The sequence below is a fragment of the Artemia franciscana genome, chromosome 20 (genome assembly GCF_032884065.1).
Source record: "Artemia franciscana chromosome 20, ASM3288406v1, whole genome shotgun sequence".
Classification (NCBI taxonomy): Eukaryota; Metazoa; Arthropoda; class Branchiopoda; order Anostraca; family Artemiidae; genus Artemia; species Artemia franciscana.
In genome coordinates, this window is record NC_088882.1 from 5,549,215 (window position 1) to 5,568,118 (window position 18,904).

Sequence of the window (18,904 nt, forward strand, 5' to 3'; positions counted from 1 at the left end):
TATATATATATATATATATATATATATATATATATATATATTTAATATATATATATATATATATATATATATATATATATATATATATATATATATATGCTTTAGGTGCCAGAGGGAATCATATGCCAGTCATTGTGTGCCACGCTCGGGTCGATTGCTAGGAGTCATCAAAAGAAACCCTATTGGAAATGTTTTGTTAATTTTAAACGGTCGACTCTAGTTTAAACGTTATTTTTGTAGGAAAATGTCTGAAAACGCTTTTGGTTTGATAATTCATGCTGATACTGCATGCCAGATGGTGCCATATACTAGCCATTGAGTGGCACAGATTGGGACTTGCCATGGAAAAGTGCAGTCTAACAATGAAAAGGGAAGCTTCCACTTTTCAAATAAAAATAATGCGCATTTTTAGCTTATGAAGTATTTTTTTGGGGGGACGGGTTAAAAAATCTCGTAAGAATGATAATATGTGCCAGAGGGTGTCATAGTTTGGCACAGTGACGTGAATTGACATGGTTTATCACGTTGAGGGTGGCTTGCAAAATCATGAACCAATGGAATTAAAGCATGATGTTTAATAAGTAAATGTTTGAAAATGTCTTAAGAATGATGAGGGGTACCAGAGGGGGCCGTTTGCCATCTATAGTATGGGATAGTGGCTTGAATTGACATTATGTATCACGTTGAGTGTGACTTAAGAAAACACGACCTAATGGAACTAATTTTTAACAAGAAACTATCTGGAAAATGTCTTAGGAAAGATAAAGGGTTCGGGCTAGAGGGTGCCAGAGGGCCATCCATTGTTTGCCCTGGTGGCGTGAATTACCATGGTGTATCTCGTTTAGGATGGCTTGCAAAAACACGAAAACGAATTTAAGATATGGCTTTTAATAAGGATATACCTGAAAATGCTTTAGGATTGATTAGGGGTGCCGGGGGGCCAATTACCATCCATAGTGTGGCACTGTGGCATAAATTGACATGATGTATCACGCCGAGGGTGAATTGCGAAAACACGATCCAATGGGTTCAAAGCATATTTTTATCAAGAACATACTTTAAAAAATTACTTAGGAATGATGAGGGGCACCATAAGGTGTCGCTTGCCATCCATAGTCTGCCACGATGGCATGATGGCAAAAAAACGTGGTATTTTCATGACAATCTCTCAGAAATAACTGAACGCAAAAATGTGTCTCTTTGTCCTTACAGGCAAGTCTAATAGAGCAATAGAAACGTTGCATTTTAATTAATAACAACACTCCCCTTCCCCTGGATTGGCTTGCTAGGGTGGGCCAGTCACATATTGTTACGATGGTATGCATAAACTTGGCTCAAAGTTTACCGTGCCTCTGATCCTCCTGTGTTTTGAAATATACCATTTTTGACGTATTGACAGTAAAAACCTTTTTGATATTTCTATTCGAAAAATGACACTTAAAAAACGACCCCCTAGACATTAGAAACACATTCCCCATATAATTTTTGTGAGTTTTATGCCACTGCATAAAGAACATGATCAATCCACTGTTGTTGCAACTTAGCTATCGAAACATTTTTAAGTTTTTTCGCAGCTACGGTCAATGGTGTCGTGGCGTGTCTGGTATGACTTGTTTCAAAAGGTTTTAAATTTCCTGGCATTGAAAGGGCTCAAATACACTACCCATAGCTTCTTTTATGTGGAGTTACAAAGATGTAGTTGGAACACAATATCGGAAGAGTTAAAGCTCTTTTTTGGAGCTAAGGGGGAGTCCAGTAATCTTTTTTTACGAAACTTCGAAGCCAATTGACAGATTCGACCGAATATCAAAAGTATGCTGTGTGAACAATGTGGTTCCATCCCGCTTTTTATCGGTATAATGACAGAAAGATTGAGATGGCTAGGACAGGCTCTGTGTATGAAGTATGGAAGATTGCCAAAAAAAATTCCTTCTCGGCCAAATGAAAAGCGGGTGATCTCTGATGGGATGAGAGGATGCCGCAAGGAATGTCTAAGGGAAATTGAAACTTTGTTTGGGGAGTATAAAGAGGAAAGTTTTGAATAGATTGGAATGCAAGAGGGGGCTATGTTGGCCTCAGGTGGGTTGGTGCTGCAGTGAGTTTTTATTAGTTGTGGTAATATTCTTAAATATCAAGCTTACAAAGTTTTTGGTTCTTATAATTAGATAGCAACGACTATCAAAAACTACATAAGGAGCTGTTTTTCGTTGAAATTGAATACCCAATTTTTCTTAATTTTTAAGACGTAAATGATTATATAAGATTCCATTTAAACGCTTGAAACACCCAAATTTAACTTTCACTGTCCTTTTTCCTGTAATGAGAATAAAACATAGGTTTTTACCCTTATTATGTGAAATTTTGCTCATTCGAGAACACTTTGATACTCCTGTATTATTCAGCTCACACTCGAAAAGTCTGCCGAATGTACGATCTATGGAAACCGGTTTCGTAGCCGCAAAGACAAATGACGGTGAAAGAATGCATTAGACTTGTATAATTTGGGCTATATATTTGCACATTAGGCGAGGGGTGCACATATCCCCCTAATGTACAAATACTTTGCCCAAAATATATTATTATATAAATTAAAGTATTGTATACTTCATCCTATTTTGGTATATTTCATTAGGATTAATCTAACTTCACTTCCTGAGTGTATATTTGTAATAGTTAGGTGGTAGCTGATAAACTAAATTTCTCCCCTCAAGCTGCATATTGGCATCAATAAACTAGGATGTAACAAAAGTCTCGTGAAGATAAAGCTATCTCAATTATAAATTATCACACCCACCATGCTATGCAAATTACCTGATTTAATATCCCAATCTATTATAATGAATACATCTCTAAATTATTCACAATTTTCAGGTTAATTAAAGAACCGGAAAATGAAAATTTGCCTACTAATTACGACGGCAGCAAGTTTGTGCATCGCACTTAGCTTTGGCGCGCCGGCAGATAGCAAAGAGAAAGCCGTTGATGTGAGAACACATGATGAAAACAAACAAGCTGATGTCGTAACAGAGGAAAAGAAGAATGGCGTAAAGGTGGAAAGAAGAGAGGGGCGGACAATAAGTACGTAAATAAACTGTAATGGCTAACTATTTTAGCTTATATATTTTCGCTATTTAAGAACGTCACTAAGGGTAGAAGGACGAAGTGAGTAAAATAAAACCCGTTCAAAGTAAAAAAAAAAAAAAAAAAAAAAAAAAAAAAAAAAAAAAAAAAAAAAAAAAAAAAAAACGCTAAGTACTTTACGTATTATTCCAGCAATACTCAAGTTTACGCTATGTGAAACTCGAGAAAAGACCAGTGTTATCTGTCTGTATTAAGAGACAATTAGCTTACGCTCAATGGAAAACAAGTGGTGGGTGATAAATTGCATTGGAATTCACGCTATATATTTGCAGATTAGGGGTGGGGGTATAGTATTTGGACTGCGTGAAGTTAGAAAACAATTCTTACTTCATAATAAGCAGAATAATTTTAGTTAATACATTTTGCATACAAACTCACTGTACCTTACCCCCACTCCCTCTAATGTGCAAATATAAAACCCAAAATGGTTTCTAAAGTTTTGCTCATCATGTCTTGGTATTTTTCATTACGGCTAACCTAACTTCACTTCTAGGGTGTTACCGGTATAATACACAAGTACCATATGCTAAATAGGGAATTTCATTTGGTAAAAGATGTGAAATGGGGTACTCTTCAGTCTTGGTCCTAGAAGAGAAACTTTGATCCCCTGTACTCCCCCACCCCTCAAATAAAAATTGAGATGACATGACTGATTTTCCATTAACTTAAATGTAGAAATACCTTTTTGTTTACAGGGCGTGGTGGTATATGACGGGAACACACACAAAAGGGGCCAGTGTATAAGAGTCGTCATGTTTGCTGTTTTAGTGATTTTCCACAACTCCCACACTTTATGTTGAAGTGGTATTTATAACCCTCCTCCTAAAGAAAATACTCTCGATTGATTGTTCTAAACAGGGTTTGTGGATCCTATTTGGGTATCAAATTAATTAGGAGATTTTTTCCTTTTTTCTCTTTTTTTCTTTTTTTTTTGTAAATACTGTGGCAGCTCTGGCCTCTCTCGCACCCAGGACAAAATTTCGATTTATGCCCCTCTCCCTTGTCTCCCAAAAATTTTCAAGCCAAAACTAAAACAAACTTTTTATTTTTTTAAATCTGACATTTATTACTTATATGGGAAAAAGTATGTAAAAAAGCTTCAATTTGCTTATACTTAATGGTAACTGCGTCTTCTACTTTATTTTGATCAAAACAAAATTGCCAAATTGCCATAAATGCTAGATTGCTTATTTGAAATATTACGCCTCCAAAATTTCTTCGCCTGGGGCAAGTACTCCCTACGTCTCCCCCTAAAACCACCTCTTTTGAATTATCAAAGTGGTTTGGGTTACTCTACCCTTTCCAAAAAAACTGCATAGCGTCCACTACTCAATTATTCACGCTAAGATGACGCCAGATATGCTCAAAACGCCCACGGGTTACAAAATCTCTTCTCTAATAAAATAGCATTTTTTTCCCATATCAATCTATATAATTGAAAAATATCCGTAAATGATAGCCAATCACTAATTTTCAGCTTTGAAAACAACCTCAAGACATTATAGAACGAGTGCCTCCAACCAAGCGAGTAGCTTTTCTTATAAATATAGTCAGTTGGTTTCAATGATGTCGAGGTTTATATGTTGTTTTGATAAGACTATCCAATTTTGTTTAACGACAAGGGGCCGAGTAGAAATTTTCATAGTTTTTATGGGAGGAGTGTAGCGACTGATTTTATGCTGAGGAAATGGACAAAATATTTTTTCTCCGGTCCTTATAAAAGAGCATAAGCTGCTGTTGTTTCCGTTGGACGTTTTTTTTATGTTTGACGCCGGATGTCTTTTGTTTTTTCTGTTGTCTTTAACAAGCTCTGTCGAGAATTCACCCACAATACTCACACAATTCACCTCTGTTTTACTCTTCTAAATTTGCCTCCCCCAAAAATTAAGTCCCACGTGCTTGCATATGGTCAACAACTAATGCATTATGAAAGATATATAACACTTGTACAGTTAAAGTGATTGATGTGGCTCATTACTGAAAGGTCTAGCGCTGTGAAAAATAATGTAAGGATAAAAGCGTATTTCAAAGAATGAGTTCAAGCATCCCTTAACTGACTCATCTGATTAACCCCAACTTCCCCAGATGTAACACTTAAGAGATAACAACAACGTGCATGTCAATTTAAACATAACTTATTTACAAATTCATACCACGTTTTACTATTTGCATATAAAGTCCCTTTTGTATTCTCTGTAAAAATTTCAAGCGGTTCTCCGTTTTTAAAATTATTAAATTCTTTGTTTACATCTGACGTCACTTGTCCTACTTTTTCTACCTTTCCGTAACTTGTCCGATCACTAATCAGACCGGTTCGAGTAGAAAAATTAAAAAAAAAACAAGTTTTTTAACTGAGTGTAAGGAGCGACATCAAAACTTAAAACCAACAGAAATTACTCCGTATATGAAAGGGGCTCTTCCCTCCTCGCTGCCCCGATCTTTACGCTAAAGCTAGATTTTTTCTCGCAACTCTACTTTTTAAAACAGTAAGAAACTTAAGTGTAAAGAGCCGTGCGTTGTGGAGGAAACAGTCCCTTTCATATATGGAGTAATTTTTTAGAGTTTATATATTTAACAGAAACCATATTTTAGAGTTACTATTGAGCCGGGTCGCTCCTTACTACAGTTCGTATTAACGAACTGTAGTCCTCCGATAAATACTTTTTGTCCATGGTGAACTTCGAAGCGGGAAAAGCTTTGGAGTGGGAAAATACATACAAAGAATGGAGGAAAAGGAAACTTAAAACCTATGTTTCATCAAGGTCTGTATCCAGGATTTTTTCAGAGGGTGTTTTAGACAAGAATTTTTTCTTGGGGGGAGGGGGGAGGTACACAAAAAGACCTCTGAAAGGCATTAAAAAATTGTTTATATCCGAGTATATAAAAATTTTTACGAGTCAGACAAACATTCTTTTTTTTTTGGGGGGGGGTCAAACCTGTTAACTCCCCCCCCCACAGATGTGACCTTGGCCTCATCCAATTCCGATATTTTACGACCCCATTTCCCTCTTCCTCTACGATTTTTTATATTTGTTAATTTTTTTCTTTGCTGTCTTTGTAGTGTTAATTATTTTTGTTTGTGAATCCAGGGTTCTAATTAGGGGGAGGGTCTTTTTCTGAGGGGGGGGTACAAGAAAAAACTTTGAAAATCACATCATATTTTTATTTTCTCTGCGACCTTGCTTGTAATATGCTCGAACGCTGGAGAAGAGTGGAATAACACTTGGGCCATAGAGATAGAAAAGGAACAGACACAATTTCAGCAAAATTTCACTGTCAGATTTTTCAGTAAATAAAAAATCACGCTATGTATTCGTAATGGAATAAATGACATTGACTAGCTGGGTTGTATCCATAATTTTTTCGGGGCAATTTTTAACAAAAGGATTATTTTGGAGGAGGGGTTACTTTCAAAAACTCACCAAATTATTTTATAGTCTTTTTTGTAGTGTTTTACGAGTCGGACCAACATTTTGGGTGGGTGGGGGGTGAACCCTATAACCCCCCTGGATACGGCCTTGTAGACTAGGCAGAGTCTGAATTCAATTCCTTTGTTTATTTCTAAGACCAGGACAAAAAATAAAAAAAATCAGTTAAAAATATAAGGAACTTATTTCTTTTTTTGTATAATTCCTCTTTAAAGGGTTGTTCTGTCCCTGTGCAATTTTTTAAAATAGTGTTTCTCTGTTACTATTTTATTATTATTTTTTCCAGCATTATTCTTTTTGTAGAAGTGTCCTTAGACGAAAACATTCTCTTTAACACATCTTGCATAAATTCATAGTATATGTATTTCATCGATACTTAAGTCCTGCGCCGTGTCAGGGGGGTACGGTTGCGCCGTGTCAGGGGGGTACGGTTGCGCCGTGTCAGGGTGGGCTACGGGGTTCATGATATTGAAGGGACTACTTTCATCACAATGACAGTTGGCAACAAGTTACGGTCTAACTTGCTTGTTCAATTAGTTTATCCTGGTGCAAAATTGATTTACTCGAGTTTTCTGATATTATTTTTTTTAGCACTCAAGTGATGATCTTTATGACTAATTTAGGAGTTGGAGAAATATATTGGGGGAAGGGCTAAACGAAAAAGTATACTGGTACCCTAAACCATTCTCCCTCCTAACTTAGAAAATATCGATGATTCATGCCTTTCCCTTCAGTGGTCATACAGGATTAATTAGGTTATTGTTCAGATCATTCAGGTCACATCTGTAAAATCAATCATTTGCACTTCAAAGCGTTTTTAAAACAAAGAATAATTTTTCTATCCCATATTTCGTTTTAGGTAATAAACATACATAATTAAAAAATTTTTTTTATTGTTTTATGAAAACCGCCTATTTCGTATTTTTTCGCGGGCTAGTCTTTCTTGTGGCGCATACAGGGACTACATATGAAACTCCAAGGCTCTTAGGAAGCTCTGCTTGGAAGCCATGGTCTGTAGCAAGACCACCAACCCCTTACGATACTTTAATCCCGTTTTATTGAAAATAAACCTCATTCTAGTTCATTCTTCGGTCTCCCCTTTTTATTATGGTCTTGTTTTTATTTTTTCACGTTTTCCACTTTTCTTGTTTTTTAAGGCATGATTCCTTCCATGTCCTACCAAGTTTAAGACCAAGTTAGTTGCTGCAGTAGCAATTTCTTATCATTCTTAACTTGGTCCAGGCGTCGCTCTCTAAGAAATCATTGGCAGTAGGTGGCGCGTGCCAAACACAGTGGAACTGTGCCAAGTGTTTCGGGGACTATGTCAAAGCATGGCGGAACTATGCAGCACAGATGGCGTTGCAAGATGTGCGCCAGATGGGTGTGAAGTCAGCGACTCCTCGAATTCGATTTGAAAAATCTTTTTATCGCCAATGTTCGGAAGTAAATTGCTGTTTTATTCTAATTTAAGTCTAAAGGCATTTTTAGGCCTTCAAATTCAGCAAGTTCAAATTTTTTCATAATTTAGTAAATTCAAATGAAAGTTGTATCTTTTGTGATGTGCTGATTATGGACAGGAGCCAATCATGGCGTAATCTTATACATAGAGTTTATGCTAATATCCGCACATCCTATTTCACGTCCAGCTTTCTGTTTCTACATATTAAAAATCCTCGCACGATTCTGATCTCAAAAAGGTATAAAATAATCATTTTACAACTAATAAACGCTTATAAAGTCCAAGCGCCTACGCAGAATATTATTTTAGGGGTAGGCTGAACTCCGAAGCGGGAAAAGCTTTGGAGTGGGAAAATACATACACAGAATGGAGGAAAAGGAAACTTAAAACCTATGCCTCATCAAGGTCTGTATCCAGGATTTTTGCGGAGGGTGTTTTAGACAAGAATTTTTTCTTTGGGGGGGAGGGGGGGAGGTACACAAAAAGACCTCCGAAAGGCGTTAAAAAATTGTTTATATCCGAGTATATAAACATTTTTACGAGTCAGACAAATATTCTTTTTTTTGGGAGGAGGGGGGGCAAACCTGTTAACCCCCCCCCCAGATGTGACCTTGGCCTCATCCAATTCCGATATTTTACGAACCCGTTTCCCTCTCCCTCTACGATTTTTTATATTTGTTAAATTTTTTTCTTTGCTGTCTTTGTAGTGTTAATTATTTTTGTTTGTTGCCCTTTTCTGTAGCCATGGCTCATACGCCTCTTGCGTTGGATATACCATATCCAGGAAAGTATTCCGGATGTTTGTTTGGGGTTGGGGGCTACCAAATGAAAATCTTTTCGGGGAGTGGTTAGCCAAAATAATTTCTGTAGGACGGGGGGGGGGGTAGTAATTTTTTCATCGTTTTTAAGACCAGTTTTGAGTCAGAGAAATATCTTTTAGTATTTCTTCGAGAAACACTAATTAACTAATTTACGAGTTGGAAAAATATATTAAGGGGTGGAGGGTCAAACCCAGTGATCGAAAAAGTATCCTGACTCCCTAGACCAGCCTCCCCACTGACTTAGATAATATTGATGTGTCACACCTTTCCCCTCAGTGGTCATTCAGGGATTGCTTAAGGAATTATCCCAAATGATCGAATGTTAACCACTAGAAATAATTGAATTTATGTGCATGGAGTTATAAATTTGTATCTTGGCAAAATATATCCAGTCCTAATACTGGTGTTGCTGCCATGGCCTCTACTACTTCTATTAAGTGGACCACATTTACCATGATTAACCGTTCTGCAAATGCTCCTAGTAAAGCTGCTCCTGATAAGGCTGCTACTATTTTTGCTATTCATACCACGCGACCCAAGTACGCTATTCAACTATAATACTGTATCCTACTCCAATAGTGATACTACTATTATCTCTTCTACCACTTCTACTACATGGACTACACTTACAATGGCTAATCTTTCTACAACCACTCCTACCAAGACTAGTACTATCTATATTATTCATTCATACCACACAACTCCTCATGATTTTAATCATGTCCACTCCTACCTCGAATGCCATTGCTGTGGCTACTATTGCTGTCACTGTCTTATCTACCCCGACTTGTCGAGTTGAGACTAATATTGCAACTCTTGTTACTACCATTACCATTACCCCTACTGTACTAATACTACTGCAACACTAGCTGCCCCCACCATGACTTCTCCAGGCTATGGTAGTTCCCCTACCATGGGTAACCGTGTAAGAAATACTGCACACCCTGCAACTACTGCCACTAAGACTGCTGAGGTAACTACTACTATGATCAATGCTGTGGTTACGATGTTGAACAAATGACATTACTGTGGCTACTATTGCTGCCACTATCTCGTCTACCACGACTAGTCGAGATGAGACTAATATTGCCACTCTTATTACTACCATTACTCTTACCCCTGCTGTATTAATATTACTGCAACACTAGCTGCCCCTACCATGACTTCTCCTAGTTATTGTAGTTCCCTACCATGGCTGGCTGTGTAAGGACTAAATTAGACCCTGCAACTACTGCCACTTAGACTACTAAGGTAACTACTACTATGCTCAATGCTACGGTTACAATGTTGAACAAATGCCATTACTGTGGCTACTATTGCTGCCACTATCTCACCTACCACGACTTGTCAAGATGAGACTAATATTTCTACCACTGATTCTACAGCTATTACAACTACTATGACTACTGCTACACTAGCTGCCCCTACCATGACTTCTCCTAGTTATGGTACTTCCCCTGAAACGGGCAACCGTGTAAGAACTACAGCAGGCCCTCAACTACTACCACTAAGACTGCTATGGTAGCTACTACTCAATGATACGGTTACGATGAAGGTTCACAAGTACTGGAATTTCTACTATGCTACTATATAACTTCTATACAGACACACGATGACTGCTACTATTAGTATTACTATCATGGCTACTTCTATAACCTTTTCTGCCACTGATTCTACAGCTATTACAACTACTATGACTACTGCTACACTAGCTGCCCCTACCATGATTTCTCCTAGTTATGACACTTTCCCTAACATGGGTAACCGTATAAGAACTACAGCAGGCCCTGCAACTACTGTCACTAAGACTGCTATGATAACTACTACTCAATGCTACGGTTACGATGAAGGACCACAAGTACTGGGATTTTTACTATGCTTCTACTTTTACGCTGCTACTATATAACTTTTATACAGACACTCGACGACTGCTACTATTAGTACTACTATCATGGCTGCTACTATTACCATTTCTACCACTGATTCTACAGCTATTATAACTACTATGACTACTGTGCCCACAACTAATTTGACTACTATGACCACCTAGGTCCCCGTGAACCCCTGTGACTCGAGTTTCTGTTGCTGTTGCTATAATTGCAGGAACTACTATGCAGGGGCACCATCAGAGGGAGGTATGAGGGAACTTGTCATCTAGGTTCAGAACATAAATATTATTTGATATTTTAATGCTTAAAAATTGATTTAATTAAAAAACAAATTAAAAATATCCTTGCAAGATTTAGAAATATAAACCCTTTTTTGTACCCTCGTTAAAAAAAAAAAGAAAAATATTCCCAACAATTTGACGTCTTTCATTTCTCATTAAAGTGAATAAACATGAAATTAAAGCTCATCAATAAATAAGAAGTTATTTAGATGTAAAGGGAAGATAAGAATTATTGAATGAAAAAATAAAGAAATTTTTCAAGATATCTTTTTCTGAAGAAGAAGAAGAAGACAAATATTCATGCTAAAATTTTTGAAGTAGCATGAAAAAGCAAAACAATAGTCTAGATCTAGAGGGGGGGGGGTCCTCCAAATCTCTGGATCCGCCCCTGATACCAAAGAATTTAAGAAGGAATAGCTTTTCTTTGAAGGTGTAGTTGTCTTTGACAATCACCATATCGTTACGTTTTGATTTTTTACGGACGATAAGTGCTTTTGAAAACAACACGTTAATTTTGCTCATTTATTTTCTGGGTTCTGGGTTCTGGGTTGTAGCAACACTGACAAAATATGATACTGCCCCAATAACTTTAAAATTTTAAAATAACGAAAAGAAAATTTCAGTTATGAATAAACCTCAGGTTGGCCCGGGGGTTGAAAATATTTTAATTTTGATATAAAGCTAAAGAATAAAGAATGCGGTATTAGACTTTACAGTGCCTACCGGTGGTGATGATCTCCATTTTTGGGCATTCAGCCAGGAATTGCAATGGGGGGCTGGAGGCCAACCATCCTGTGCTTTCGCACACCCTTCCCGTTTACCTTTCCAAGATTTCTCCAGGTACCCATTTAGAGCTGGGTCGACTCTGGCTGAGCTTACAGTCACGCCAATGACCCCCGTCCCAAACTAAAAAATTCGGTACACTGGGATTCAAACCCTCGCCCTCTCAGGCAAACGATCCTGAATCCAGCTCACATATCCGCTCGGCCAGGACGGCACTTAATTTTGATTTACTTGGTACTTTAACTCCCAGTTATTTTTATGATGGACATTTAATACTTTGAAACAGTGGAGCGACCCGGCTAAATATTAACCGAAACTCTAAAAACCAAAATTTTGATACCGTTCGATATATCAAGAGAATTGGCTTATTACGCTGATTTAAAATATTTAACTTTCATTAAGTTTAGTCTTGCCAATTAAATGCTTCGAGCCTGAGAATATTTGCCAGATCTTTGACAAAAGGAGGAAACACCCCCTAAAAGTCATAGAATCTTATTGAAAATCGTAACATCAGATTTAGCGTATCAGAAAGCAATATTTTAGAGGTTTCAAGCTCCTATCTGCAAAAATGTCAAATTTTGCATTTTTGCCAGAAGAAAGATCACGGATGCGTGTTTATATATTTATTTGTTTGTTTTTTCCCAAGGGTGATCGTATAGACTCAGTTGTACTGAAATATTGCAAGAGGGTTCATTCCAACGGAAATGAGAAGTTCTAGTGCCCTTTTTAAGTGACCAAATTTTTAGAGGGCAACTAGGCCCCCTCCCCCACCTTTTTTTCAAAATAGTTTGGTAAAAAATTGAGATAGCCATTTTTTCATCATTATTGAAAGGCCCGATAACTATGCCTTTGGATATAACATTACCCCACTCACAACCCTAGGGGAAAGGTCTTAGCTATAAAATTTCCCTATTGTTTACGCCTAAGATTTGCTATTGGGAAGTATGTATATATTTCGTATCCGTGGGGGGGGAGGGATGGATTTTATGCTGGGGGTTTTTCACGGGGAAACTTTTCAGGGAGAGGGAAGTTTCCAGGTGGTGAACTAACCAGGGGAAAGTATACACTGTGAGAATTTGCCAGAATTCCTACACAAAATTCTTTTTATATGTCCTGCTTTTTCTTTTCTGTCTCAATTTTACGCGTAGAATGGTTAAGGATAATTTTTCAGGGGTAAATTTTCACCGGGATTGAATCGTCAAGAGGATATTTCCGTGGGAAAAGAGATTTCACCGTGGGGTTGCGGCCAGGTTTCCTGACATTATTGAAAAAGGTCAAAATTAAATAAAAAACAATGATTTCAATTAAAAGTAAGGTGGACCATTAATATTTAAAACAAACAGAAATTATTACGTATATAAAAAGGATTGGCCCTTCCCCAACACTTTAGTCCTGCTTCGGTGATTTTTACTTAAAAAGTTAGTTTTGTTTCGTTTCTGTCTTCCCTTTTTATTTTGAGTGCTTGAGACGGGCTAGTGGATCTCTTTTTCGAAATATCTTTCGTTTTTTTCACTCCCTACAAACAATTTTCGTTTGGTTTCTTAAAAATTTACTCTTTCATCGTTTTCCTTGGATTTTGTAACTAGTTTTATATATATATAATATATATATATATATTTCTGAATTATATATATATATATATATATATATATAATATATATATATATATATATATATATATATATATATATATATATATATATATATATATATATATATATATATATATATATATATATATATATATATATATATACATATATATATATATATACATATATATATACATACACACACACACATATATATATATATATATATATATATATATATATATATATATATATATATATATATATATATATATATATATATATATATATATATAGTAAGAAAACAGGATATGACACAATTTTGAGAAGAAAAAAATCCAGAGACCTATACACATAATGAGAATAAAGGAGTACAGAGATTAAACTAAGGTGTACGCCTTGACTAGTTGGTGGATGGGCTGTAAATGTAAGTTTAGGAAGAATGGCAAGTAATGTTTCTGAATTATTGCGGTGAATCGTGCTATTTATTATAATCAGGCCTAGAAGAAATCAGAAAATAATGTGTCTCCAGTTTGAATAAATGAAACTCCATGAAAAAAAATCTATTGTAACTACTGCTACAACTACTTCTGCTACTACTAGTACCGCCACTGCTACTGCTACTACTAACTACTGCTATTACTATCGCTACTACTACTACTATTACTACTACCACTACTCATACTACTACCTACTAACTACTGCTACTAATAACTCACTGCAGCACCAAGCCACCTGAGGCCAACACAGCTACGCATGCTCCTCTTCCAAACAAATCTATTCAAGGCCTCCCTCTTTACACCCTCCCAGAAAGTTCCCATTTCCTTCAAATCTTTATTTATGACATCCTCCCAACCCAGACGAGGACGACCTGCTTTCCGTGTAGGACCAGACAGGCCAAAAAGGATAATCTTCGGCAATTTGTCATCCTTCATCCGCAGAACGTGGCCTAGACATCTCAACCTTCCTTTCATTATAGACCTAGAAAGCGGGGTTGAACCATATTTTTCGTACAACCTACTGTTTGAAATACGGTCAGTCAGCCGGGTACCCAGGCATAGGCAATTTCTCTGGAAAACATCTTGTAAATTTCCATCTGCTTTTCGGAGTGCCCATGCTTCAGAGCCATATTTGACCACTGTCATCACTGTAGCTTCCAATATTCTAATCTTGGTTTGCAGACATATCTTGCTATTTTTTTATTTTTTTTTTAACCGTGAAAAAACACCTTGAGCCTTAGCTATTCTACTTTCAACATCTTCACGGCTCCCACTGTCTTTACTAATAATACTCCCATAGTAAGTGAAGCTGCCAACCTGATCAATCTTTTCGTTACCAAACGTCACCTTTTCATCTTCACTTATTCCTAGCCTTAATGACTTAGTCTTCTTAACATTAATTTTCAAGCCTATTCTAGCACCCAGACCTCGCAAAACCTCTAAAAAGTCATTCATTTTGCTCACACTTTCATCTAAAATGCTTAAATCATCTGCATAATCTAAGTCCAGGAGCGTTTTTCCAACCCATTTGATTCCGTGGTCTCCAATTGCCTTTCCTGCGTTCCATAAGACGAAGTCCATCAAAATGATCCATATAAAGGGGGATAGAACACAATCCTGGTTAACTCCATCTAATATGCTTAACTTAGTCGAATATGCTGAATTCATCAGCGTAATTAAGTCCAGGAGCGTTTTTCCTCCCCATTTGATTCCGTGGTCTCCAATTGCCTTTCTTGTGTTCCTTAAGACGAAGTCCATCAAAAGGATCCATACAAAGGGGGATAGGACACAACCCTGGTTAACTCCTCACTTAATACAAAACCAGTTGCTAACCTCATTCCCTACCTTAACCGCAGCCGTGTTATTCTCGTAGATAGCACAAATCACTTTACTGTATTTTTCTGGTATACCACATTGGTATACCACTTTGCTAATGCTCTTCTATGAACAGAACCGAAAGCTTGCTCATAATCGATAAAACTGAGGACCAAAGGTGTTTGACAACGAAGGGACTTCTCAATTGTTAACCTAAGAGTGAAAACTTGGTCGACAGATCCTCTTCCTTTTCTAAAACCGCACTGTTCTTCCCTTAAAACTTTGTCTACAGCATCTCCCAGTCTAAAAAGTATCATATTACTAAGTAATTTGCTACCTACAGAGACCAGACTAATGCCTCGATAATTACCACACTCTCTCTTGTCACCTTTCTTATACAGTGGCTTAATTAAGTTTTTTTTTAAATCATTAGGTATTTCCCCTTTTTAAAAAATTATATTCATAATCTCCAGTAGCTTATTCCTAACCTCAGAGCCACCATATTGAACCTACTACTACCACCTGTACTACTACTGCTACTACTGCTATTGCTACAACTGCTACTATTACTAAATCTAGTACTGCTACTAGTTCTACTACTACTACTACTACTACTATTACTGCTATTATCACTACTGTCACTACTACTTCTTCTACTGCTATTGCTACTACTGCTACTACTACTACTAATACTACTATTACTACTGCTACTACTACTCTTACTACTGCTACTATAATTTCTTAGAAGGATGCAACTTTTCAAGACTACCTTGCAGCGCTTTTTGCAGTTACGATTCTGATTAGGAACACTCGGGAAAAGTTCATCCATCCATCTTTCTAGGGTTAGGTATACTGTAAGCCGTGTAGGGATTGACCAGGTGCGGTGAGCTAGTGCAAAATATGGACACCTGCCATTGTTCCGGAGTGGATGTTACTTCACTAATTTCTTTTGTTCTATAGCTAGTACTAATGCAACGATTACTTCTACAGTAACAACTATTGTTCTAACTGCAATAGCAGCAACTGTTTGCTGCTATTGTAACAACAAATACAGCTACTGCTAAGATAGTATGACAAAATTCTAATTCTAGCACCACTTCCACCGTCACGGTTATTACTGCTATCACTTAAGCTTGCAGCTAATAATAACACTTTATTTATTGCTACCGCAACTGTTACTACTGTAACTGCAATTACTACTAAGTCTGAAACCATTAAAACTGCTTAAGAACTACTAAAACAGCAGGAACATACAACCCATTGTACTCTTTATACCACCACAATTACTAATGTGATTACTGCTACCAATTACAGCTTGTATTAAGTGTTACAATTGCTGCAACAGAGCCTACTACTGCGGTAACAAACGCTACTAATTTTATTAAAATTATAATCATTTTTCCCGTTATTTTCTGCTGAAAAACAAGGATCTTTGCCCCTCCATAAAACTGAATATTCCTGAAAGTAGCTATATTATGTCCAAAGGGTGCATACACTACAAGCTATTTCCTTAGTTTTTGGATTAGAGAAATTTGCAAGGACGCCCAACTTTGGCCACAACCTTGCATTGAAGCTGCTTTTGCTGTCGACATTTAGTACTGCTACCAGTCCTACTTCTGATACTCGTAATGCTAATTCTGCCACGGTTTCGGTTACTTTAGATATACTACTATACCACCATCACTATGTCCCATAAGTACTACTCCACCATTATAACTACCATATCCATCTCTGTTACTATAGACACTACTTACTTCTTCATTAGCTATTTTTGTTATTACCAGTAATCTTTCATATACTGCCGCAGCATTATTACTACAATTCTAATATTGCAACTGCACTATTATTACGGCTACATTTATTTCTACTACTATAATTGCTTCTATAATTGCTATTTCTGTTAGAACTACACTCCCCACTACCGATGACCTTACACCTATTGCTCTGAGATTAGTGAAATAATTTTGTTAGTACTAGTACTGCTCTATATCTACTACTACTACTGCGATTACTATATCTACTGCTGATACTGTATCCACTTCTGCTATATCTGCTTTTACCACAACTATTCTTGTCACTATCAATGCTCTTACTTCTACTGCAGCAGCCTTAGTACGATAAAACTATTGGTGCCATTACCAAAAGATGACTACACATATTCTACTATAACCACTTTGCTACTGCTTCTTCTACTACAACTACTTTTTCCATCACAAAGCCGCTTCCATTTACAACTACAACATACTACTCCGTTATGACTACTTAATTTACTTTTTCTAATTTATCTACTTCTGCTTCTTTTTCCACAACTACTCTAGCTATTTCCAATACTTTTATATATTCTACTGCAGATTATGCTCTTGCTAGTACTACTCTGCCGTTATGACTACTGTATCCATACCTTATACGGCTATTTCTACCACAACTACTCTTGATGATACCAATACTTTAATATCCACTACACGAGCATAGTCAGTGTACTCATCCTAGTGCTCCTAGTGCCATTGTAGGTAATGCTACTTCTATCACAGTTGCTCTTGCCATTATCAATACTCTTGTATCTACTGCTGGCATTCCGATTACTATTTTCTTAGTCGTATTACTCCACTTTTATTACTACATCATTCATCTCTACTGCTATTTCCCCTCCTCTGACAGCTACTTCTGCTACAACTGCTCTGGCTGTTACCAATACTCTTATTTTTACTACAGCAGCATTATTACTATACTCTTGTTGATAATACTTTATAATTATGAATGCTGCATCCACTTGTGCTACTACAGGTGCTGCTACTAACACTACAGCTACTTTTGCCATTACCAGACCATTACGACTACTCATCGACTTCTTCTACTGTATCCACCTCTGTTACTGCGGGTAATCTTCCTGTTCGCATTACTCCACCATTATTACTACTGTAGCTACTTTTACTACAGTTACTTCTATCCCAACTACTCTTGACATTACCATTATTCTTACACATGTCACTAAAGAATTATTACTATATTCCTCTTAGTACTCTGTCACCATTATTAATATTGTTTCCACTTGTGTCACTACAGTTACTGCTGTTTCTATTACAATTACTCCTCTGATTACGAATATCCTTATATCTACTGCTGCAGCAACATTACTATGCTTCTATCAATACTACTCCGCTATTATAATTACTGCATTCACCTTCGCTGCTTAGTCTACTTCTCTTACAACTACTTTGGCCATAACTACTCTTGCCATTACCAATACTCTTAAGTCTACTACTGCAGCATTATTAAAGCACTGATATTATTACTATTCCACCAATATGACTACTGCATCCGCTTTTGCTGCCTTAGGTACTGCTACTTCTATTACAGCTACTCCTTCCCTTTCCATTACCCCTGTATCTACTGCTGCAGCAGTACTAGTATGCTTTATTGGTACTACTCCACTGTTATAATTACTACGTCCCCTTTTGCTGCTTCATGTACTTCTTGTTTAACTACTTCCACCACTCCTAGTCTTACCATTACCAGTATTCTTGCATCTGCAACAGCAATATTATTACTGTGCTTCTGTTATTACTACTCCACCGTTATGAATACTTCATCAACTTGTGCTTCTTCATTGACTTCTGATACTGTTTTTAGTAATACCATTATTATGCTCCTATACCATCATTGTTGTAGCTACTGCATTTATTTGCTACTGTATCC

At 36.8% G+C, this 18,904-nt stretch overlaps 2 protein-coding genes across 2 annotated transcripts in view; one reads left to right on the top strand and one right to left on the bottom strand.

Annotated features, from left to right (window-relative positions):
• The window catches only part of LOC136040359 (PIH1 domain-containing protein 1-like), a 491,267-nt gene that overhangs the window by 233,093 nt on the left and 239,270 nt on the right, over positions 1–18,904 (bottom strand). The gene's annotated exons all lie outside the window — the stretch shown is intronic.
• Positions 1–18,904, top strand: part of LOC136040356 (uncharacterized) — a 61,552-nt gene that overhangs the window by 6,239 nt on the left and 36,409 nt on the right. The window contains exon 2 of the mRNA XM_065724603.1: positions 2,872–3,078. Within this exon, the coding sequence (XP_065580675.1) occupies positions 2,892–3,078 (187 nt within the window). The 5' untranslated portion in view covers positions 2,872–2,891. The remainder of the gene's footprint in view (positions 1–2,871; positions 3,079–18,904) is intronic.